This window comes from Cetorhinus maximus, chromosome 38 (genome assembly GCF_964194155.1).
Source record: "Cetorhinus maximus chromosome 38, sCetMax3.hap1.1, whole genome shotgun sequence".
Taxonomy (NCBI): domain Eukaryota; kingdom Metazoa; phylum Chordata; class Chondrichthyes; order Lamniformes; family Cetorhinidae; genus Cetorhinus; species Cetorhinus maximus.
Window position 1 is genome coordinate 1,220,338 of NC_135916.1, and position 25,335 is coordinate 1,245,672.

A 25,335-nucleotide genomic window follows, 5' to 3' on the forward strand; every position below is an offset into this window, starting at 1 on the left:
GTTATTTGTTGCTGTGTGACTGTCTGATTTGTTTTATGAATGTTTGTAATTGATTCTGGGCTTTACTCTGGATCATTGACTCTCTGTAATGCATTTGTGGCTATTATTCAGCACCTGTCAGTGCCTGATTTGTGAGTAAGCATCTTACTTTCACTGTTTCTGACATGTAATGCATATTTTTACTCATTGCCTCTTAGTTACAGGTATGTGGATTTGCATTTTATGTTCTGTATCTGCAATACTGTGAAATGTCAGTGTGATTCATTTTCCTGTTCTTTGTGTCAGGATCAGAAATGTGAGCATGGAAAAATTTGCTGAAACTCAGGTTATTTCAAATGAGTGAGACTTTACTCATTTGCTGTCAATCCCTGGTATGAGAAGGTATGGTTTAGTCTATGCCCATCATATTCTTGTGTGTGAGTATTGTCTTTTCCCATGGTCTGCATGTACCTTGTAGGTCATTGTCGATTTTGCTGTGAACTTGTCAGCCTGTATTACTTAAGTGTGATATTCACATTGCAGCTTTCAATTTAGTGTGTGAGCAAGGACCTCCCCCCACACTAACATCCCCCGCACTACCCCTGACTGTATCTCTTGGTCTTTCATACAGGCTGTTATGTTTTAGTCAGCAACTTATGGGTTTTGATGCATTTTCAGGTCTGACATTACTGTAGCTATCAACATCTGATTTCTCGGTACCCAACCTCTTCATATTTTGAAAAGTCTGTCATTGAAAAATTGATTATATTCAACACCTCTCTATCTCTGGTATGTGTCTGTGGTTTTATTATGTAAGTGTCTGCCCCTCTTACAGGAAGGTAACTTTCTTCTGTATCTGTCAGTCCCTCCTATGAGAGTGGTGTTATGTTATTCACTGTACTTGTCAATATCTGCTTTGTGAGTTAAGTTTTAAACTTTCTTGTTTGTAGTGATCTGTCGATATAACTATTCTGAAAATATTGCTCTGGCATGTGATGTGTATGCGCGTCTGTATTAATGAATAAGTACTTTATCATTACCAGGAGCAGGTGATGGTGTAGTTGTATTGTCATTGGACTAATAATCTGGACAGCCAGGGTAGTGCTCTGGGTTCAAACCCTGACACTGCAGATTTTGGAATTTAAAATCAATAAAAATATGAATCGAATTAATGATCACCACGAAACCATTGTCGATTGTGGTAAAAACCCTTCTGGTTTACTAATATTCTTTAGAGAATGAAATCTGTCGTCCATGTACATGTGACTCTACACCCACCATTAAATGCCCTCTAAAATGGCCTAGCTAGCCACTCAATTGTAACAAATGGCAACAAAAAGATCATCGACAAAGGCAATCTCAGCCCTGTTGATCCTGAGGGACAAGGGCAGCAGATCGATGAGAACACCACCACCTGGAAATTCCCCTCCAAGTGCCTCACCATTCTGAGATGGAACTATGCTGTCATTGCTGGGTCAAAAACCTGAAACTCCATTCCTAACAGCACTGTGGGTGTATCAACACCACAGGGACTGTAGCGGCTCAAGAAAGCAGCTTGTAAACCAACTTCTCAAGGGCAACTAAATGCTGTCCCAGCCAGCGAAGCAAACAACTCAAGGATGAATAAAATAAATGTATGATACTGTGTGGGATCTTTGGTGTTGAGTCTATTGCATTGCTTTATGAATGCTGGGTACATTCAAGGATTAATTCATTGAATTTCAATCAGCTTTATTTCCTGATATTTAAATTACAGCCAATGTTCCATTCTTGTGACATGCATGGAGTGAGCTTCAATTTGATATTGGTTGTGAGTTTGGACTGAAATTGGTGGACCTGCCATTCAGAGGTACTGAGTAGGAGTGTATTGTGATTATTCCAACCATCTCCCCAACCCCCGCCTCCCTTCTGAGCGTTTGACTATTGGATTGAGCACATGTATCTGGTATGAATTCCATTTGATTCTGACTATTTCTGTCCGTGGTGACGGTGGAAATGATGTTCTGTCTGTATCTCTGCACTCTGTGAGTAATATCATACCTGCTGTCAGTAACAATGAGATGGCTGCACTTTTATTTTGGTTGGGAAATCAACAGCTTGAAACCGATCCCTTCATGTATTTGCCTAGAGGAAGAAACATATCTCTTGAAAGTCAAGATCAGCTGAGGCTTTGAAAGAAAATAGATCAACGTAACCTGGCAACTGATAATCAATTTTTATAATGCTCTACAAATCGTAAAGGACAATAAAGAAGTACAGTCCCTGATTCCACTTCAGCACCCTGCTTCGGTACTTTTCAAACATTTGAGTAACATTCAGAAACAGTCCTGTCCTGTCCTCCTCCAAGGATGTCACTACCCGAGGGGACAGGTACATTGGTGCAGGTCAGGTTTCAATTTCCAGCTCCCATTGTAAGAGCCGTCAACAAAAACCAACAGCCGCTGCGACAATGTTTCTTTAACACTTATCACTTGAAAAGCTGGTGCCTGCGATGGGTGATATTTACATGATTGTTCCCCATCCTCACTGTCCGCCTGTTTCCACTGTTCACTGTCCAAATGCCGACAAGTTGCATGAATCAGCAGCTATACTTGGAATATGCATTACAGGTTTGAGGGGAGAAAATCCCAATAGTTTTCAATTGCAGCTTGCTCAGGTTCTGTCTCCCTCAGCAGGGCCACACACAGCCCCAGAAAGGCCTCTCCCCGTCCACCCGCTCACTCCAAGTTCCGGAACACGTTCCCGCTCCGCTCCGCCTCTTACAAACAGTCCCCGGTTCCCCCTGAACTTACCCCGAGTCAATGATGATTTCTGTGTCCACACTGACAAACCGGGGCCCTGCTGGAATCAGAACGCTGTTTACTCGCTTACCCGGGCCCTAAGATTTCCATTTCTATCTGTTTGAAACAAAGGTCTCCCGCTCACTGAATGAAAAACTTCAATGGCGGAGTCTGGGAGAAGGGCAGCGCATGCGCTCTTCTAGTCAGGTCTGAGGAGTTGAATGAGGGCAGCAATGCGCATGCGCTTCTCTGGAATTTTACGTCACAGAATCAACATCATTTGCTCCTCCCCTCAGTCAATGTTCTCCAGCTTGAGCATCACAACTGGGGCTGTGTGGAACGTTTCATCTAAGGCAGCATCCTGGTTATCTGAATATCCCTGGTCACCCTTGGTTCTCTGGGCTCGTTACTCCTTCCTCCTTCCTTTCTATTAATTTTCCGTAGATTGTAAATTCAGAAAAAAACATCTAACACTCTGAGACATGGGAGCCGCAGACTGTCTGATTCGCAGATTCCGTGGAGGAACCAATCACATGTGATTTCAGGCTATTATCTGAATAGCTCACATCAAGATGTTTATTCCAGGTGACAATATCAATTATCTGCTCCCGTTCCCTCCGGATCTCCCTGTTTATGTTGCTCCTCTTGGAGCCATTTACTAGCAAAAATTTGCCATGGTGATTGACTTGATTTGGGGGTATGAGCATTTTTATGGGCAGGGTCAGTTTTCAGCATGATGTTATTTAAATGAGGGCAAAAGTTTGTGGTAAAACACAATTTACGCTTGAAATTCCTTGGTCATTTGTACTGAATTGGGTGAATTGTGTTGGAAATAGCAGTGAAAGTGAGTGAGGAGAATGCTGAGGCAGCTTGGAGAGGACATGTTGAGCCTGTACCGGCCCCATTTCAATTTTGAACACCCCCCATAGTCCCTCTGTATGTTTCACCACAAACAGGTCTTCCAAGTCTAAATTGGCCATTTCCTGCCTCATTTCACTAAAATCCACTCTCAACCAATCCAAAACATTTTTATTTGCAACTTGTCGATTTCTTTGTCCATAACAAACTTAATCTGTACCGTGTTGTATTTGCTATCGCTAAAATACTCACCCACCGTCACCTCAGCCACCTGTCCGGCTTCATTCCCCCGAATTAGGTCCAGCCATGCACCTTCCCTTTTTGGACTCCCGACATATTGACCTAAAAAGTTCTCCTGTACACATTTCAAAAAATCCACTACGTCCGAGCCCTTAACACTATTTATATCCCAATTAATGTTGGGAAAGTTGGAATCACCTGATATAATTACCCTATTGCTATTCTTTTTACACAACTCCACAAACAGTGCACATAGTTGCCCCTCAATTTACCGCTGACTACCTGGGGGTCTATAATTAAAACCTAATAACGTGGTTGCCCACTTTTTATTTCTTAGCTCAACCCACAAAGTTTCATTTGATGCATCGTTACTGCAGTAACTGACTCCTTAATTAATAATTCTAAGCCTCCTCCTCTTTTACCCCCTCCGTTGTCTCACCTGAAATTTCAACATCACGGAATATTGAGCTGCCAATCCTGCCCTTCCCTCAACCACGTCTCAGTGATAGCTACTACACCACAATTCCAAGGGTTGCAATCCACACCCTCAACTCATCCGTTTTATCTGCAATACTCCTGGCACTTAAGTTGAGGCCATCCAGCCTTGCCTTACTCCCTTGAAGCTTATTGCAGCTGTACTTCGTCGCTCATGGTTCTTCTACTGGCTTATGATGTGTCCCCATTCTGCTAAAATTCTGTGTCCCCTCCCCCTGCCGAATTAGTTTAAACTCCTCCCAACAGCACTAGCCTATCGGTGTGTGTGCCTTTCTGTCTCTGCCTCAATCTCCCTCTATCTATCTCTCTCTCACTCACTATTGATTCTTCTCTTTCCTTGCTCTCTTGCTCCCTTTCACACCCACATCTCTCTACTTCTGGTGCTGTGAATGTTACTGATGCTGTTACCCATCCTCCATTGATATGCGTGACACCGTTAGTGTTCATCCTCTCAGAAATTCAGCTCTGAAATTTCATTTGATTATCTCTAATAAAAAATCGAAGTGTGTTTTGAAAATCTCTGTCACTGCCAGGAATGTGACAATCCGCGAATGCGCGTTAACATATAACTGGCCTGCTCTGGTTGTTGAGGTAGGGGTACATTGCAAACTGTGAAATTGTGACCTGTCAGTTCAAGAGGAGCAACATAAACAGGGAGATCCGGAGGGACCGGGAGCAGATAATTTATATTGTCACCTGGAATAAACATCTTGATGTGAGCTATTCAGATAATAGCCTGAAATCACATATGATTGGTTCCTTTACGGAATCTGCGAATCAGACAGTCTGCGGCTCCCATGTCTCAGAGTGTTAGATGTTTTTTTCTGAATTTACAATCTACGGAAAATTAATAGAAAGACGAGCAAAGTTCGAAAAGAGGGGCAATTCTGTCCTGAGACCCTTACATTTGATACTAGTTTCAGCCTGTGAAGGTGCAGATGTGAACATTGTGTAAGGGAGCGTTGGAAATGGGCGGGCGAGTCAAAGGAATGAAACTGTGTTTGTGTGTCCGTGCTGATCATGAGGTTTCCGAGACCCGCTTGCCTAAAATAAAAATATTTCCCTTTCAAAAATTCCACCTGTTCCCCAGCTTAACCCCGAAGTGAGATTTCAAGAGCATTTCTGAGTTGTTTTCTAGATTTCAGTCTAAGAGTAGAGGACATGTCAGAGATCGGGTGAAGGAGCCGCAGTAAATCAGGTTTAAATCGAAACTGGAGCCTTCAATTCGCGTGAAATATTTTCGACAGCAAACATTACAATGTCAGAGATAAGATGGATTTAGTCTGGGACACTGGAGAGCCGGAATTTCCATGGAATTGGGGAGTTTGTGAGGAGAGAAAAACACAGAGAGGCAGCAGCAGCCTGGAGCTGACAGCAGCCTGTCTCCGCCCCGTCCGCTCGCTGCCTTTAAGTTGCTCAGTGCCGCCACCAGCGGCTTCATTTCTGAGCCCGTTCACATTGACAGAGACACTTTTGTGCAGAGTCCCGGAACATGACCGATACTGCAGCCGCCGAAACGGCTCCTCCAGCCGCTCCCGCCGCACAGGTCAAGTCTCCCAAGAAGAAGAAGAAGGCGGCTCCCCGGAGCAGTGCAGCCGGTCCCAAGCTGGGCGAGCAGATCCTCAAGGTTGTGGCGGATTGCAGCGATCGCAAGGGGATGTCGCTGCCCGCGATCAAGAAGGCGCTGCGCGGCAAAGGGCTGGATGTGGAGAAACTCGGCTCCCAGATCAAGCAAAGCATCAAGAGGAATGTGAAGAATGGCTTCCTGGTTCAGGTCAAGGGCACGGGCGCCTCGGGCTCCTTCAAAGTCCCTAAGAACACAACCCCGGGGAAAGTGGGAAAGAAGGCGAAGGCAGCAGCTGGTAAGAAATCTCCAGTGAAGAAAGCGGCAGCCAAGAAGGTGACAGCAAAGAAAGCAACGGCCAAGAAAACAGTCAAGAAAGCAACGGCCAAGAAGACTCCAGTCAAGAAAGCAGCGGCCAAGAAATCCCCAGCGAAGAAAGCAGCGGCCAAGAAAACAGCCAAGAAGGCGGCAACTCCCAAAAAGCCGGTGAAAAAAGCAGCCCCCAAGAAAAAGTCTCCGGCCAAGAAGGTGACGGGCGTCAAAAAAGTGGCGAAAGGGAGGGCCAAGCCCAAAGGGAGATAAGCAAAGACAGGAAAGAATGGAAAGATCCCGAGTAAATTGTAAACCTCTGAACCCAAAGGCTCTTTTCAGAGCCACCCACATTTCACATGAAAGAGTTGATCCCCTAATCATTTGATCTCTGTCTCCGCGCTGCGAGCAGTTTTCAGATGGAAATGTTTCTTTATCCTTCCACTTAAATCCTATTTTCCCGCTCAGTCACTGACACACTCTCCACCCGTCCCCTCCCGCACTGTGCAATAAGACACAGGGATATCCTTACAGCTCCCTAACCGGGATGTGTCCCAGTGCATTCAAAGTTTATCTTTTCTTTATTCACATTTTCAAGGTGAGAGTCTGCAATGGAGTGAGCATCGCTCAAATGTCCCGTCTCACAACTAAGGCCCATACCTGTTGTTTCTATAATTCTGTTGGAAGAGATGTTAGGGAATTTCTCAATCCCTTTTGGCAGCCTGGAGGGGAGGGTTCGGGGGCGAGTCTAGAGTTGTGTTGGTATAGAATAGGAGAGGGATTGAAATAGATGCAAACATTTGACTCTTGATTGAAATGCAGTATCGAGGGGGGAATATTACTGAGAGGATTGGATTTAATAAATTCGATTTTCAAAATAGCTGGTTTATGATGTTGAAATATTTCAGTTACGTTTAAAGTTTTCTGTTCAGCTCTCTTCAGAATTTGATAACTAAATGTATTTCGGGCAGGCAGGAGGAGGGACTGTCTGACCAGAGACATTGCCCTGACTGTCACTCAGGCTGTCTCGCCCCGCCTCTGACACACACACACACACACACTCTCTCTCTCTCTCTCTCTCTCCCTTCCTCAGTCAGGTTGGGGCGGGCTGTATAAAAGCGGAACTTGAAGCAGCTCCCCACTCATTCAGCAGCGATTTGACTGAAGAAGAATCATGTCTGGCAGAGGGAAAGGAGGCAAAGGACTGGGGAAAGGCGGAGCAAAGCGGCACCGCAAAGTGCTTCGCGATAACATCCAGGGCATCACCAAACCAGCCATCCGCCGCCTGGCTCGCCGTGGCGGTGTCAAGCGCATTTCGGGCCTGATCTACGAGGAGACCCGCGGGGTGCTGAAGGTTTTCCTGGAGAATGTGATCAGGGATGCTGTCACCTACACCGAGCACGCCAAGCGGAAGACGGTCACCGCCATGGATGTGGTGTACGCTCTGAAACGCCAGGGCCGCACTCTCTATGGATTCGGCGGCTAAACAAATCGACCCGACTCTCTAACAAAACCCAAAGGCTCTTCTAAGAGCCGCCCACAACCTCACATTGAGAGCAGTGACCTCAGAGCGGGAGAGGGAAAGCGAGATGTAGTTCATAAAAACATCTTTTTCATCTGCGCATTCTCCATTTGGTATTCTATAGTGAGTTACACAAGGTTTCATGGTTTAATTTCGTTCGGTTTTCAGGAATTCACTTCCTTTCAACCTCCAGAAACCCGATTCCCAGCCTGGCTGAGGAACACGACAGATTCCAAACTAACACCGAGTTCACAAGATAAAGGCCATCATTTCTGACACTTTAATCAGGAGTAACTATTTTGGGACCCATCATTCTCGCTTCATCGCCCCATTATTACCCTGTCTTTTTTCTGCGCCATCTGTTCCTGGGTCTTTGAGACATGACAGGGTCTGGGAGGTACCAGTATACCAGCTTTATATGGATCAGCCTGTATCCATGCTGCATGTTGTCTGGTTCCAGGAAGCAATGAACAACTTTACTCTGGCCTGTATCAGGGCGATCAATGAAATAACCCGAATTTAAACGGGAATGTAAGGCGAATATTGAGAGGCTGATTGAAAAATCTGACTACACTTAATCACCTCGATTCTGCAACCCAGGACGGACGGAAGGATGTGGAAGATCTGATTTTGCTGCATGGTTTGGACTGTGAAGATACATTTACGCACGTTGTGTAAGATAGTTCAAATATATAAACTTAAGAGATAAACTTGATTTACAGAAAGGGTGCGCAATCCGCCCACACACATCGCCTCCCCTAGCCATAAAACACTAGAAACAAGAGCCAAGCCATTCTCTCTATAACATCTATAGGGCTTTGACCTGAATTAACCGATAACGTTGATCAGGTTTATATGGGAGTCCAGAATTCCGCCCATCAATAGAAGCTTTATACCAGCCTGCTGTAAACCGATCAGGGAATGAATGAGAATTTCATCCGTGTTCGAAAGCAGGAAGTCGGAGCTGGGACGAAAATGGGTCTCGCGAACATAGAGACATTGTGATATTTGTCCATTCAGATTGATGTTATCAGCATTCAAACTAGGTTTATTTTAATTTCAGTTACTCGTCCCTCTGAAATTGGCGGGCATTTTGAAATTGATGAACTGTCAGTTTCTGCTCCACCAATCAGGGCCCAGGAATCCAGTCAGCCCGCTGCTCTTTTCAAATTTCTGGGCGGGATTGCGCTGCATCCAATCAGGACAGGAGGGAGGTGACGGACATGTCTTAAATAGACAGACACAGAGCGGCTTGATCATTCTCAGAGTCTGTGTTCCACAGCGTTTGTTATCATGGCCAGGACCAAGCAGACAGCGCGCAAGTCGACCGGAGGGAAAGCTCCCCGCAAGCAGCTGGCTACCAAAGCTGCCCGCAAGAGCGCTCCAGCCACGGGCGGCGTCAAGAAGCCCCATCGCTACAGGCCCGGCACTGTGGCTCTGCGGGAGATCCGCCGCTACCAGAAATCCACCGAGCTGCTGATCCGCAAACTGCCCTTCCAGCGCCTGGTGCGAGAGATCGCTCAGGACTTCAAGACCGACCTGCGCTTCCAGAGCTCGGCCGTCATGGCCCTGCAGGAGGCCAGCGAGGCTTACCTGGTGGGGCTCTTTGAGGACACCAACCTGTGCGCCATCCACGCCAAGCGAGTCACCATCATGCCCAAGGACATCCAGCTGGCCCGCCGCATCCGCGGGGAGCGCGCCTAGACTCACCCTACCCGAGTCTAGACTTACACCGAGAACCACAAAGGCTCTTTTAAGAGCCACCAAGTCGGTCAGAGAAAGAACTGCGATCTATTGTTAAAAGACGCCACCTCTTCTGCATATAATTTCCATTTTTTTTCACCCTATACCTTTCCTTTGCTGCCTTTGTTGGGCTTTGGAGAGACGGTTATTTTATTATTCCAGGAACGTTTTCCCAAGTAGTGACAATTGAGGAAAACACACATCCCATTGGCTTCTGCACATTATCAATCACATCTCTGTTTGAGTGACCAATGTGGAGGATCCACGCATTCACTTATTTTATACCTTCGGGAGGAATGGCGGTGCGATCAATGCTTATTGGTCCATTTTATTACAGCTGCTAATGTTCTTCCTATTACCAATCAGATCCCTGCATGATTCACCAACGTGGAGCCGTCACGTGGTTGACGTCCGAAAGTAATGGCGCCAAATCGTCAGTTACCGACCCATTATATATTTCAAATTTGCAAGACCGCCAAAAAAATACGGCACAAAAATCGTAATAGCTAATTCCCTTTTTAAATTATAACAATGCGCGATTCACCCAACTCTCTCCATCTTTTGGACATCCTGCAGTTTACCTGTATCTGTTAGTTTCTGACTTTTGAGTGCGGAGTTTCATGTAGCTGACATGAAGCAGAAATTAAAGGCGCCAATTTTGCAGGAACCGAGCCTTTGTTTTATTGAACATTGAAAAGCCCGCCTAAACGTGTGTAAAACGAATAATTAATTTGATACAGAATATTGCCTTAACATATAACACAGTCATTTCCATAGTTTAAAAGATTGGTCTCCCTTATTGCACTATATCATATTTGATCACAAGCCCCAAATTGGCTATTAAAATCCGGAATCCATTCGGGTTTAATCTCGGACCGTTTTTCCAGTCCTCTTACTTTATGTTCAACAGATTCTGGCATGTGAATATGGGTTTTTTTAGGACTCTCTGCACCTTGTATATCATTGTCCATTCTTTGAATATGATGCTCACTTTTCAACTTTTTAATGTAGCATGTGAACATGGATTTTAATCAGGACTTATCAGTTGTTGACTGTGTATAAGTGTCATATTCCTTCTGTATGTATCAGCCTCTGGTGCTGTGTATGAATCTTGCTAACCTTTGTTATGTGCCTGTTGTGGTTCTGGAAATGGCTGCAGAATTAATACTCTAAATGTAAATTTTGGACACTGTGGGCATTGAATTCGTTTTTTTCTTTCACCATATCTGTTAAGAATTGATGAATTGTGTGTTTTATTATGTGTTTTCACTTAGTTGAGTACTGTGATAGAGTTGAATTAATCCTGTACCCACCAGTGTGTTGTATTGTATGTGGATGAATACATTTTGCCCTCTGTGTAGGACTCTGTACTGCTATGTATGGAAGAGTGCATTCATTCTATCTGCAATATTTTCTGGTACTATCCGTGAGAGAGGGATTCCATCTGAATCTGTCAATATCTGGAACTAAATGTGAGAATGAAGTTGATACGGATCCAGCCAAGCTGTTTGAGAGCAATATTTTTTTGTGTGTCAGTCAATCTGGGCAATTTTATGTCATTGTGGGTTTTTGGCTCTGCGTCCTTAAGACTTTTCTAAAAAGATTTGTGTATGTCTGTGGCTCCTGCTCTCCATTTAATTCCCTGCTACTCTGTATGTGGTTGAATAATGCATTGCTTCCCAATGTATTGTTTGTTTCTTGCTCTATATTTATTAGTCACTTAAATTGATGGAGTGTGTATTCACTCATTTAGCTGACAGTGAGTGTGATTCATTCAAATTATCCCTGTATCTGCTATTGCATGGGAATGTGCCACTCTCTGCATGTCTTTCAGTGCCTGGTACAATGCATGATTTTGGGATTAAATTGTACATGACAGCGTCCGGTAAGGTATGTGTTTGTGGAGTTATTTCTATAATGTTATGGCCTCTATGATTCTATATGAATGAGATTATTTTGGTATACTTCAGTTTCAGGTAGGCTAAGTGAATGTGGGGTTCATTATTTATCTTTCAGCCTTGGTGCTTTCCAAGAGTAAGTGCTAAGGGTAAACAAGAAGTGTTCAGAGAACTTACATTATGATTCTTAGTGAGAATATTGATATGGCACGTGTTGTGTATTAAGGTCTGTATTCATTAAAATTATATTTTACCTTTATTTCAGATATTGTATGAGATCTTTGGTGTGGAATTTAATATGTTGTTCTGTGGGGCGTCTGTGTACATTCTTAGCTTCACATATACAGCTGATTGAAATGCACAGATTTAATGCTAAGACTCCACTCTTGTGAAAGGAATGGATTGTCTTGCAATCTGAAAATGTTTTTGGATAAGATTGATGGGCCTACCATTCTGTGACACTCAATGAGTGTGAATTGGGGATAATATTCTGTCTCCCCTGTCGTGTTTGAATGTTGTATTGAACATGTCTGCCCATTTTTGGTTTAACCTATAACATGGGTTCTACCAATGTTATAGCCATAGGTTATATTCTGTAGTTGCATCGGAGTTCAAGAATGGTACTCAATTTGTAGCTCTGTGAAAACAATTGTGAATAGCTACTTCCCCCTTCAATCAACTATATAGCCTCACATGTAATTGATGCAGTTTGTAGTCAAGGAATTACCATTGTACCTTTATTCATGCAGAGCTTTTCATAGAATCACAGAATCACACAGTGCAGAAGAGGTCCTTCAGCCCATCGAGTCTGCAACAACACGTGAGAAACACCTGACCTACCTACCTAATCCCATTTACCAGCACTTGGCCCATAGCCTTGAATGTGATGATGTGCCAAGTGCTCATCCAAGTACATTTTAAAGGATGTGAGGCAACCCGCCTCCACCACCCTCCCAGGCAGCGCATTCCAAACCGTCACCACCCTCTGGGTAAAAATTTGTTCCTCACATCCTTCATAAACCTCTTGCCCCTCACCTTGAACTTACGCCCCCTCGTGACTGACTCTTCAGCCAAGGGGAACAGCTGCTCCCTATCCACCCTGTCCATGCCCCTCATAATCTTATACACCTCGATCAGGTCGCCCCTCAGTCTTCTCTGCTCCAACGAAAACAACCCAAGGCTATCCAACCTCTCTTCATAACTTCAATGTTTCATCCCAGGCAACATCCTGGTGAATATTTTGTTAGACTGCTATGAAATATATAGCCCTGTCTAAATTCTGAGGCACTGCTTTGCATTTTATTAAGTACCTTACAGTGAGCTATCTTATTTTCTGTTCTGGCTAAGAGCAGTTAAATAATATCTGATGAGAATGAAAGAGTGAATATGATATTTGTTGTGTATTCTGTTAATCCTTTGATATTCTGCTGGATTAGATGCTAGATGGATATATAAAGCAAGTTAATGAAGACTCACCGGATCTGTTTGTCTCTTGGATTGAACAGTTGTCTCTTCCCTTTGAAACAGTGTGGGAATGAATGATTATTTATTTGTGACAGTGGACATAATGACCTGGCAGCATCTCTGTTCTCTGTGAGTGATGCTGCACCTACCTTGTGTTGGAACAAGCTCACTTTTCATCTTGCTTATGTTATAACTTTTATAGTTATCACTATTATGTATCCACCTTAGTTACTAGCCTCATCTGTCAATGCATAGCATTGTTTGTGAGCTGAGATTTGTTCACTTCTTTTTAAATTGATCCTTTCAACCATTTTATGTTTACTATTGTTTCCACTCCATATTAATTTATTAATTTGCAGGCCTGTACTATTATTTGAGTAATGTTTCCATTTTTAAAAATGAGGCTGAATTTCACTTTCATAACACATGGGTGATAAGATTATTTTGTCATCTTATTTGAATTAGGATCCCCTTCTTTTCTGCAATTAATTCTATGAATTGCATGTAAAGTCACTGGGATACATTTAGGTATTTTAACCTGTATCAAATATATTTTTTTCTCTGGAATGGAAGTGTGATGTTGGTCTGTAACTCTCAGGCTGTATTTGCAATTACACTGCACGTTAATTTTGTTGTGAGTGAATGACTTTTTAAAAAATCCATCCATGTCTTTTTTTTTTAGCATAAGATGTGTTTCATTCTCTATTTTCCAGTTTTCTTTTAGATAATGAGTGTAAGTTCTGTATAATTGTGTGCATTTTCAGGTATGTGAGTATGATTAGTTTTTCTCCTCCAGTTGTATTTATTAATTTCTCAGAGGCTAAAATGTGACTTTGCCATGGTACCTGTCAGTTACTGGTAAGTGAGTGCTGGTGTTACACTGTCCCTGTGAATATCTGGTGTATGAGCATTACTTTGTAGCACTTCATTACTTGCAAGTGACTTTTTTTTCTCCCTCTATCTGTCAGTTTGTGGCATGTGAGTTTGAATGTGTGTGTTGGGCTTACTTGGCATTTGACTGTTTTGTTACGTGTCTGCTAAGTTAATGTGAATATACACTTTTTTTTTCAGTTTTTAAAATGTAAACATGTGTTTGAGTCTTATTCCCGGTCTCTGACATGAAAATGAGGAAATACCATAAATGTTTCAGATTTTTTTTCTGTATGTGTCACATATATTCTTTAATCATTCGTCTCTTGTAAAGAAATTCTAAGATTTACTCAGATTCTCTCAGTAAAGTTATGTCATTGTGTGATTGTTGAACTGTGTGTGAGCCTGTCTGTGTGTGTGTGCCTGTCTGTGTGTGTGCGCCTGTCTGTGTGTGTGCGCCTGTCTGTGTGTGTGCGCCTGTCTGTGTGTGTGCGGGGGTGTGTGTGTGTGTGTGCGTGTGTGCGCCTGTCCTTGTGTGTGGGTGTGTGTGCCTCCCTGTGTTTGTGCGCCTGTCTGTCTCTTTGCGTGCCTGTCTGTGTATGCGCTTGTCTGTGTGTGTGCGCCTGTCCTTGTGTGTGGGTGTGTGTGCCTGTTTATGCTCCTTTTGTCTCTCTTATGTGTGAATGGACTTTTCTCTCTATCTGTCATTTTTCAATATGTACTTGTGCACATTGACTGGCACTCACAAGTATCTGGCATGGTGTTAAAGGCTAATTTTGTACATATCCAGTTTTAGCCATTCTCTTAGGATAGCCTTGGCTTTAAGTTGTAATATTCGGCTTCTGGTATGGAAGTGCACATTTTACCTGTACCTGACCCTTTTAGATATGAGATTCTGGTACTGAAATTGTCTGCTCGTTTCTAGCCTCTGATGTGAGCATGATTTTTACTTTTGTTAAAGTTAGCATTTTTAATGAGACTCTGCATTTACTGTGAATTTCAGTATCTGATCTACGATTGTGGATTTTAATCAGTCCTGATTTGTTTCTGTTTGGGATTGATATCTCTGTTATAGGAGTGATATATTCCATTCTGTTATTGTCTCTTTCTAATGAGGTGAACGATCCTTTTTGATCAGAATCTGTTTAATTTGGTGCCTGAATATGGGATTTGCTTTGCAATTGTCAGATTTTGACATGAAGGAATGTTTATAATCTGTAGCAAAAGCAAAAACAAAATATCTACAGGTGGATTCTTGAAATCTCAAGAAAAAGGAAACACAATTGCTGGGAATACTGAGCAGGCCAGACAACATCTGTGGAGACAAGAGCTGAATTACCCTCCACCTGAAAATTCTGATATCAGAAAAGGTCATTGAACTGTGATGTTCACTCTCATCCTGTCTCCACAGGTGTTGGCTTCCTTGCTGAGTATTTCCTGCATTGTTGGTGTTTCTTCCTCCCCCTGTACGTGTTAATTTCCAACAAGTGAATATGGCATCACTGATCACCTGCCAATGTCTGACAAATATGTTTCACTTCTATTCTGACAGGGTTTCAACGTAGAATTTGGTGTGCGTGTGTGCACATGTGCATGTTTCTAGAATGGAAGAAATTTATTTTTTCTGCACTTTACATAGAATGCTATGCGAATGTCAGTTCAGCCTGTATCTGTCACTTTTTAACATGTTACTACGAGTCTTATTCTTTACCTGTCTATGAATGGGGATTTTAAAATGCACCTAGTTATTTGCTGCTGTGTGACTTTTTTCTTTTATAGATGTTTGGAATTAATTATGGGTTTTTAAAAAAAATATATACTTTATTCAAAAATTATCTGAAAGAACATTTCTAAATCGCCATCACAAAAAGTGCAATCAGATTCAACTTTTACACATGGATCAAGAGTTGCTTCTATACAATCAATGAATATTACAATCAATTCAATATGGTCATTACAGGCAGTCAGACAGCGCAATGATATTGGAGTTATCAACATACATCATGTTGCACTTTTGAGGTGTTTCAATACTATTACTATTCAGTGCAGATATTTTTTTGTGAGCCGTACAGCTTTACTCTGGGAATTTAACTCTCTGTAATGCACTTGTGGCTATTACTCTGCACCTGCCAGTGCCTGACATGTGAGGATGCATTTTGCATTCACTGTTGCTGACATGTAAAGCAAATTTTACTACTTAACTCTCAGTTACTGGTATATAGATGTGCAGATTTTATTCTGTATCTGTAATTCTGTGATATGTCAGTTTGATTCATTTTCCTGTTGTTTGGCTCAGGGTCAGAAATATGAGCATGGAAAAAAAATATGTTGAAACACTTAGGCTATTTTAAATGAATGAGAATTTAATTATTTGCTTTCAATCCCCAGAATGAGAATGTGCCCTATGCTTATCATATTCTTGTATGTGAGTATTGTCTTTCCTCCAGGTCTGTATGCACCTTGTAGGTCATGGTCGGTTTTGCTGTGAACATGTCAGCCTGTATTACTTGATTGTGATGTTCACATTGCAGCTTTCAATTTAGTGTGTGAGCATGGACCATTCGCTCCCTCCCCCCAACCCCTCAACCCAAACCTACAGATTTTGATGCATGTTCATGTGTGATTTTACCGTAGCTATCAACGTCTGCTTTCTGGGTATCCATTTTCTTCCTATTTTTAAAATTCTGTTATGGGAAACTTGATTTTATTCTACACCTCTCTATCGCTGGTATGTGTCTGTGGTTTTACAATGTAAGCATCTGCCCCTGTCATGGGAATTCAGGTTTCTTCTGTATCTGTCAGTCTCTCCTACGACAGTGCTGTAATGTTATTTGCCGTACTTGTCAATATCTGCTTTGTCAGTTAAGGTTTAACCTATCTTGTTTGTAGAGATCTGTTGATATAACTATTAGTGAGTATATTGCCTGGCACGTGATGTGTATGTGTGTCTGTCTTAATGAATATGTACTTTATCATTATCAGGGGGAGGCGATGGTGTTGTGATGTTGTCATTGTTGTCACTATTAATCCAAAGACCTAGGGTAATACTCTGGGGACCCGGGTTCGAATCCTGCCGAGGTTTGGCGGATTGTGAATTCAATAAAAATCTGGAATTAAAAGAATAATGGTGACCATTGTCGATTGTTGTAAGAACCCACCTGGTTGACCAATGCCGGAAACCTGTTGTCCTTACTTAGTCTGGTCTACATGTGGTGTTGTGTTAGACCCACTTGGCCACTCACTTGTAATAAACTGCTAAAAAGTCACAAAAATGGAATGGAATCAGATGGACCACCCGACACTGACTGAGGCACCGCAAACAAAAATGACTAAATTCAGCCCTGTCGACCCTGAAGGTAGATGGGAACACCTCCAGCTAGAATTTCCACTCCAAGTCACTGAACGATCCTGACTTGGAAATATATCCTGTTCCTTCACTGTCGCTGGGGAAAAATTTTGGAACTGCCTCCCTAACAGCAGTGTGGGTGTACCTACACCACGTGGACAGCAGGAGTTCAAGAAAGCAGCTCACCACCACCTTCTCAAGGGCAACTAAATGGTGGCACAGCCAGAAAAGCAAACATCCCGTGAATGAATTTAAAAAAAGATATTATATGGGATCTTTGGTGTTGAATTTATGGTGTTGCTTTATGAATGCTGGGTGCACTCAAGGATTAATTCTGTAAATTTCAATCAGCTTTAATACCTGGTATTTAAATTACAGGCGATGTTCTACTCTTGTGACATGAAAGGGCTGCCCTTCAATCTGATAATGGCTGTGATTGTTGACTGCAATTGGTGGACCTGCAATTCAGCAGTACTGAGTAGGAGTGTACTGTAGTAAAATTATTCCACCTCCCCTGAGTGTCTGACCATTGGATGGAGCATTTGTACCTGGGTTTGAGATCAATTTGAGCCTGACTATTTCTGTTCTCAGTGATGGTGGAGCTGATGTTCTGTCTGTATCTCTGCACTCTCGGAGTAACATCGTGCCTGCTGTCAGTTAGAAAGAGGTGGCTAGACGTTTATTTTTCCTGGGATATCATCAGCTTGAAACTGATCCCTTCATTGATTTGCCTGGAGGAAGAAACAAAAGTCTTGTAACACAAAATCAGCAGAGGACATTGAAAGACAATAGGTCAACATAATCTTTCAACTGACAATAAATAAAAAAATATATATCTAGATGCAAAACATAACGATACAATAAATACTACAGTGTCTGATTCCACGTCAGCAACCTGCTTTGGTAGTTTTCAAGCAAATGAGTGACACTCAGAAACAATCCACATCTGTCTGGCTCCAAGGGTGACACTCCCCGAGGATACAAAGACAGTTCAGATATCAATATCCAGCTCTCAGCCGGTGCTAAAATGTTTATATCTTAATAGCTGGTGCTTCCAAAGCGTGACCCCTACGTGGTTACTCTCCTCCTTACTCTCTGCCTGTTACCACTGTTCACTGTCCAAATGCCGACAAGTTGCATGAATCAGCAGCTATACTTGGAATATGCATTACAGGTTTGAGGGGAGAAAATCCCAATAGTTTACAATTGCAGCTTCCTCAGGTTCTGTCTCCCTCAGCAGGGCCACACACAGCCCCAGAAAGGCCTCTCCCCGACCACCCGCTCACTCCAAGTTCCGGAACACGTTCGCGCTCCGCTCCGCCTCTTACAAACAGCCCCCGGTTCCCCCTGAACTTACCCCGAGTCAATGATGATTTCTGTGTCCACACTGACAAACCGGGGCCCTGCTGGAATCAGAACGCTGTTTACTCGCTTACCCGGGCCCTAAGATTTCCATTTCTATCTGTTTGAAACAAAGGTCTCCCGTTCACTGAGTGAAAGGCCCTCAAAGGTCAATTCTTGGGAGAAATGAGGGGCGCATGCGCTCTTCTAGCCATGTCTGAGAAAACTGAGGGCAGCAATGCGCATGCGCTTCCCTGGAACCAACGTCACAGAACAGACGTCTTGTGCTCCGCCCCTCAGTCAATGTTCTCCAGCTTGAGCATCACAATGGGTCTGTGTGGAACGGGCAGAGTTTCAGGCAGGTGGACGATTCCTGTATGAAGCTCAAACTGATATCGCTCCCTGCAGCATCTTAGCTGTTCATTCACCGGTTTAGCAAATCAATCCGCCCAGTGAATCTATGTCAAAAAAAAAACAGAATTACCTGGAAAAACTCAGCAAGTCTGGCAGCATCGGCGGAGAAGAAATCAGTTAACGTTTCGAGCCGTCTCAATTTCTCTGCTCCTCTCACCCATTCTAATCTGTCTCTCTCTGAACTCACTGCACTCCGTTCTCTCAGGTCCAACCCCAACATTGTCATCAAACCCTCTGACAAAGGTGGTACTGTTGTTGTCTTGCGCATGGACCTCTACCTCGCGGAGGCTGAGCGTCAACTCGCAGACGTTTCCTCCTACCTCTCCCTGGACCATGACCCCACCACAGAACATCAAGCCATTGTTTCCAGGACTGTCACTGACCTCATCTCCTCAGGAGATCTTCCTCCCACAGCTTCCAACTTGATAGTCGCCCAACCTCGGATGGCCTGCTTCTACCTCCTACCCAATATCCACAAACAGAACTGTCCTGGCAGACCGATCGTGTCAGCCTGTTCCTGCCCCACGGAACTCATTTCTCGTTATCTTGACTCCCTTCTCTCTCCCCTTGTCCAGTCCCTTCCCACCTACATCCGTGATTCCTCTGACACCTTATGTCACATCAACAATTTCCAGTTCCCTGGCCCCAACCGCTTCCTCTTCACCATGGATGTCCAATCCCTCTACACCTCCATCCCCCACCAGGATGGTCTGAGGGCCCTCAGCTTCTTCCTTGAACAGAGGCCCCAACAATCCCCATCCACCACTACTCTCCTCCGTCTGGCTGAACTTGTTCTCACACTGATCAATTTCTCCTTTAACTCCTCTCACTTCCTCCAAATAAAAGGTGTGGCTATGGGTACCCGCATGGGCCCCAGCTATGCCTGTCTCTTTATGGGGTATGTGGAACATTCCTTGTTCCAGTCCTACTCCGGCCCCCTCCCACAACTCTTTCTCCGGTACATCGATGATTACTTCGGTGCTGCTTCATGCTCTCGTCGGGACCTGGAAAAAATTATTAATTTTGCTTACAATCTCCACCCCTCCATCATCTTCACATGGTCCATCTCTGACACTTCTCTTCCCTTCCTTGACCTCTGTCTCAATTTCTGATGATAGACTGTCCACCAATATCCATTACAAGCCTACCGACTCCCACAGCTACCTCGACTACAGCTCCTCACACCCCGCTTCCTGTAAAGACTCCATCCCATTCTCTCAGTTCCTTCGCCTCCGTCGCATCTGTTCTGATGACGCTACCTTCAAAAACAGCTCCTCTGACATGTCCTCCTTCTTCCTTAACCGAGGTTTTCCATCCACAGTCGTTGACAGGGCCCTCAACCGTGTCTGGCCCATATCCCGCGCATCCTCCCTCACGCCTTCTCCTCCTTCCCAGAAACATGATAGGGTCCCCCTTGTCCTCACTTATCACCCCACCAGCCTCCGCATTCAAAGGATCATCCTCCGCCATTTCCGCCAACTCCATCATGATGCCACCACCAAACACATCTTCCCTTCACCCCCCTTGACGGCATTCCATAGGGATCGTTCCCTCCGGGACACCCTGGTCCACTCCTCCATCACCCCCTACTCCTCAACCCCCACTTATGGCACCTCCCCATGCCCACGCAGAAGATGCAACACCTGCCCCTTCACTTCCTCTCTCCTCACCGTCCAAGGGCCCAAACACTCCTTTCAAGTGAAGCAGCATTTCACTTGCATTTCCCCTAACTTAGTCTACTGCATTCGTTGCTCCCAATGCGGTCTCCTCTACATTGGAGAGACCAAACGCAAACTGGGCGACCGTTTTGCGGAACAACTGCGGTCTGTCCGCAAGAAAGACCCAAACCTCCCTGTCGCTTGCCATTTCAACACTCCACCCTGTTCTCTTGCCAACATGTCTGTCCTTGGCTTGCTGCATTGTTCCAGTGAAGCCCAACGCAAACTGGAGGAACAGCACCTCATCTTCCGACTAGGCACTTTACAGCCCAATGGGCTGAATATTGAATTCAACAACTTTAGATCTTAAACTCCCCCTCCCCCCATCCCCACCCCGTTTCTTTTCCCCCCCCCACCCGCTTTTTTTTCAATAATTTATATAGATTCTTCTTTCCCCACCTATTTCCATTATTTTTAAATCTAAAACTAAAACCTTTAGTCTTTCCACCCCACCCCCACTAGAGCTGTACTTTGAATATCCTGTTTTCCATTCTTAATTAGCACTTTTCTCAGACAAAGACCACCACCTTCAACACCTCTTTGATCCTTTTGTCTGTGACATCTTTTGATTATCTGCTCACACCACACCCTCAATGTGTCTCTTTCCCCCCCCCACCCCACCCACCTTAAACCAATTTATATTTCTCCCTTGTTGAAACTATGCTGCAGTTCTGCCGAAGGGCCATGAAGGCTCAAAACGTTAACTGATTTCTTCTCCGCCGATGCTGCCATACTTGCTGAGTTTTTCCAGGTAATTCTGTTTTTGTTTTGGATTTCCAGCATCCGCAGTAGCTTTTAGCTTTTTGTTTTTATCAGTGAATCTATGTGTTTGCTGTGACCAGGCAGAAGTTAATGTCTGGTCTTAAAAGTCACTGTTTAATATAATCAGTTTGAACCTCTCAGTCACTGAGTGTCAATTCGAACATTTTGTGTCCAAAGTTTAAAGAGAGCTCCAGAGGTTATGGATCATTACATTTCGGATACTATTCACCTCACCCACTGGCATTACTTCTGTTTGTGTGATAGAAATGTGTCTGCCTTTGGCCCAGTAATAGCTGGAGCTGAATCACGTCATCTCTCACCTCTGTGGGTCTGTCAGTTTTAAATTAGTTTTCCCTATCAGGTTCAGAATCTTCGGTGTTTCAAAAAGGAAACCTCTCAATCTTCTAAGTTCCAATGATTAAAAGTTCAACTTGTTTATGATTCCCTCATCAGCCCACAGCATCATTTCAGGAATCTAGTCAGGAAAATTCACTGAATAATTTCAATATAATTATATCCCTCTCTGGTTCTAAAAGATGTTTGGGACAAAATTATTAATTATCATATTTTTATAATCTTTTGAAATAATTATAAAATGTATGCCTCTATCCGATGATAGATGCGAGGGCCACTCATTGCTATATTGACACGTGGTAGCAATGGAGAGAGCGATTTCTCTGTTTCTCCCTCCCTTGCTCCTTTTATCTCCTTCACTCTTGCTCCCTCCCCCCCCCCCCTATCTCGCGACTTCTGTTACTAATGTTAATGATAGGTCAATATACACTGGCAATGTGAACACTCGCCCCGTGTTATGAGTCAGAATGTTACTGTTCCTTCTCCTCTCGGAAATTCAGGCCTGACATTTGATCTGATTACTAAATTGATTTCAGGTGAAGAAGAGTCAGACTGACTCGAAAAGTTAACTCTGTCTTCCTCTCCACAGAGGCTCTCAGACCTGCTGAGTTTTTCCAGCTATTTTTGTTTTTGTTTCAGATTTCCAACACCCGCACTATTTTACTTTTATTTCATCGGATCATCTCCAAACAAAAATCAAAACAAACTCTGAAAACACCTTTCATTTTCAGGAACGTGACTATGCACGTCTTTGTGTTCATATATAACTGGCCAGCTCTGGTTGTTGAGGTTGGGGTACATTGCAAACTGTGAAATTGTGACCTGTCAGTTCAGGAGGAGCAACATAAACAGGGAAGTCTGGAGGGACCAGTTGCAGTAAATTTGTATTGTCACCAGAAATAAACATCTTGATGTGAGCTTTTCAGATAATAGCGTGAAATGACATATCACAGAATCACACAAAGTGCAGAAGAGGCCCTTCGGCCCATCGAGTCTGCACTGACACGTGAGAAACATCTGACCTACCTACTTAATCACATTTACCAGCACATAGCCCATAGGCCTGAATGTTATGACTTGCCAAGTGCTCATCCAGGCACTTTTAAAAGGATGTGAGGCAACCCGCCACGACCACCCTCCAAGGCAGTGCATTCCAGACCCTCACCACCCTCTGGGTTAAAAAAGTTATTCCTCACAGTCGCCATGAACCTCCTGCCCCTCACCTTGAACTTATACCCCCTTGTGACTGACCCTTCAACTAAGGGGAACACCTGCTCCCTATCCATACTGTCTATGTCCCTAATAATCTTGTACACCTCGATCAGGTCGCCCATCAGCCCTCTCTGCTCCAACGTAAACAACACAAGAGAATCCAACCTCTTTTCATAATCTAAATGTTTCATACCAGGCCACATCCTGGTGAATCTCCTCTGCACCACCTCCAGTGCAATCACATCCTTCATATAATGTGGCCACCAGATTGTACTCCAGCTGTAGCCTCACCAAGGCTCTATACAACTCCAACATGACCTCCCTACTTTTGTAATCTATGCCTCGATTGATTAAGGCAAGTGTCTCATGTGCCTTTCCCCCACCCCACTAACATGTCCCTCCACCTTCAGAGATCTAGGGACACACACGCCAAGGTCCCTTTGTTCCTCAGATCTTCCTAGTGTCATGCCGTTCATTGAATACTTCCTTGTCAAATTACTCCTTCCATAGTGTATCACCTCACAGTTTTCAGGGTAAAACTCCATCTGCCACTTATCTGCCAGTTGACCATCCCGTCTATATCTTCCTGTAGCCCAACCCACTCAACCTCGCCGTTAAACACCAATTTGCGAATGAGACCATCTACGGCTCCCATGCCTCAGAGAGCTAAACGTTCGCTGAGTTTACAATCGACAATATTCTTCATAGAAAAGGGCGCAAAGTACGAAAAAGAGGAGGAATTCACGCCTGAGAGATTCACATTATTGACCGTTGTTGCCTGTAAACATGTACATCTGAACATTGTGTAAGAGAGTGTTGGAACTGGGCGGGCGAGTCAGAGGAATTAAACTGTGTTTGTGTGTCCGTTCTGATCATGAGATTTCCGAGTTCTGCTTGCCTAAACTCAAAATATTTTATATTCAAAAGTTCCCTCTTTTCCCCAGCTTGACGTCAAAGTGAGATTTAAAGACAATTTCTTTGTTGTTATCTAGATTTCAGTCGATAAGTAGAGGACATGTCAGAGATCGGGTGAAGGAGCCGCAGTAAATCCGGTTTTAATCGAAATTCGAGTCTTCAGTTCGCGTCAAATCTTTTCAACAGCGAACATTACAATGTCAGAGATAAGAAGGATTCAGTCTGGGACACTGGAGAGCTGGAATTTCCATGGAATTGGGGAGTTTGTGAGGAGAGAAAAACACAGAGAGGCAGCAGCAGCCTGGAGCTGACAGCAGCCTGTCTCCGCCCCGTCCGCTCGCTGCCTTTAAGTTGCTCAGTGCCGCCACCAGCGGCTTCATTTTTGAGCCCGTTCAGATCGACAGAGACACTTTTGTGCAGAGTCCCGGAACATGACCGATACTGCAGCCGCCGAAACGGCTCCTCCAGCCACTCCCGCCGCCCAAGTCAAGACTCCCAAGAAGAAGAAGAAGGCGGCTCCCCGGAGCGGTGCAGCCGGTCCCAAGCTGGGCGAGCAGATCCTCAAGGTTGTGGCGGATTGCAGCGATCGCAAGGGGATGTCGCTGCCCGCGATCAAGAAGGCGCTGCGCGGCAAAGGGCTGGATGTTGAGAAACTCGGCTCCCAGATCAAGCAAAGCATCAAGAGGAATGTGAAGAATGGCTTCCTGGTTCAGGTCAAGGGCACGGGCGCCTCGGGCTCCTTCAAAGTCCCTAAGAACACAACCCCGGGGAAAGTGGGAAAGAAGGCGAAGGCAGCAGCTGGCAAGAAATCTCCAGTGAAGAAAGCGGCAGCCAAGAAGGTGACAGCAAAGAAAGCAGCGGCCAAGAAGACTCCAGTCAAGAAAGCAACGGCCAAGAAGACTCCAGTCAAGAAAGCAGCGGCCAAGAAATCCCCAGCGAAGAAAGCAGCGGCCAAGAAACCAGCCAAGAAGGCGGCAACTCCCAAAAAGCCGGTGAAAAAAGCAGCCCCCAAGAAAAAGTCTCCGGCCAAGAAGGTGACGGGCGTCAAAAAAGTGGTGATCGGGAGGGCCAAGCCCAAAACGAGATAAGCAAAGACAGGAAAGAAGGGAAAGATCCCGAGCAAATTGTAAACCTCTAAACCCAAAGGCTCTTTTCAGAGCCACCCACATTTCACATGAAAGAGCTGATCCCCTGATCATTTGATCCCTGTCTCCGCGCTGGGAGCTGATTTCAGATGGAAATGTTTCTTTATCCTCCCATGTAAATCCAATTTTCCCGCTCACTCACTGACACACTCTCCACCCATCCCCTCCCGCACTGTGCAATAAGACACAGGGATATCCTTACAGCTCCCTAAACGGGATGTGTCTGAGTGCATTCAATGTTTGTCTTCGTTCCTTTATTCACATTTTCAGGGTCTGCAATGGAGTGATAATGGAGTAAAACCCCGTCTCACAACTAATAACCATACCTTTATATTTTCTCCAATTCTGTTGGATGAGGTGTCAAGCGAATTTCCCAATCCCATTTGGGGGTGTGGAAGGAAGGGTG

At 44.2% G+C, this 25,335-nt stretch overlaps 4 protein-coding genes across 4 annotated transcripts; all 4 read left to right on the forward strand.

The window, feature by feature from the left end:
* The first annotated feature begins 5,844 nt into the window (after nt 1-5,844).
* On the forward strand, nt 5,845-6,498 carry LOC144672421 (histone H1-like). The gene has a single exon (XM_078534265.1). The coding sequence runs from the start codon at nt 5,845-5,847 to the stop codon at nt 6,496-6,498; it is 654 nt and encodes a 217-aa protein (XP_078390391.1).
* A 901-nt stretch (nt 6,499-7,399) lies between these two features.
* On the forward strand, nt 7,400-7,711 carry LOC144672391 (histone H4). Its single transcript, XM_078534237.1, has one exon. It carries the CDS (start codon nt 7,400-7,402, stop codon nt 7,709-7,711), a length of 312 nt encoding a protein of 103 aa, XP_078390363.1.
* Nucleotides 7,712-9,040: 1,329 nt separating this feature from the next.
* On the forward strand, nt 9,041-11,645 carry LOC144672352 (histone H3). Its single transcript, XM_078534199.1, has one exon. The coding sequence runs from the start codon at nt 9,041-9,043 to the stop codon at nt 9,449-9,451; it is 411 nt and encodes a 136-aa protein (XP_078390325.1). The 3' UTR covers nt 9,452-11,645.
* A 12,570-nt stretch (nt 11,646-24,215) lies between these two features.
* Nucleotides 24,216-24,872, forward strand: LOC144672506 (histone H1-like). Its single transcript, XM_078534348.1, has one exon. The coding sequence runs from the start codon at nt 24,216-24,218 to the stop codon at nt 24,870-24,872; it is 657 nt and encodes a 218-aa protein (XP_078390474.1).
* The last annotated feature ends 463 nt before the right edge of the window (nt 24,873-25,335 follow it).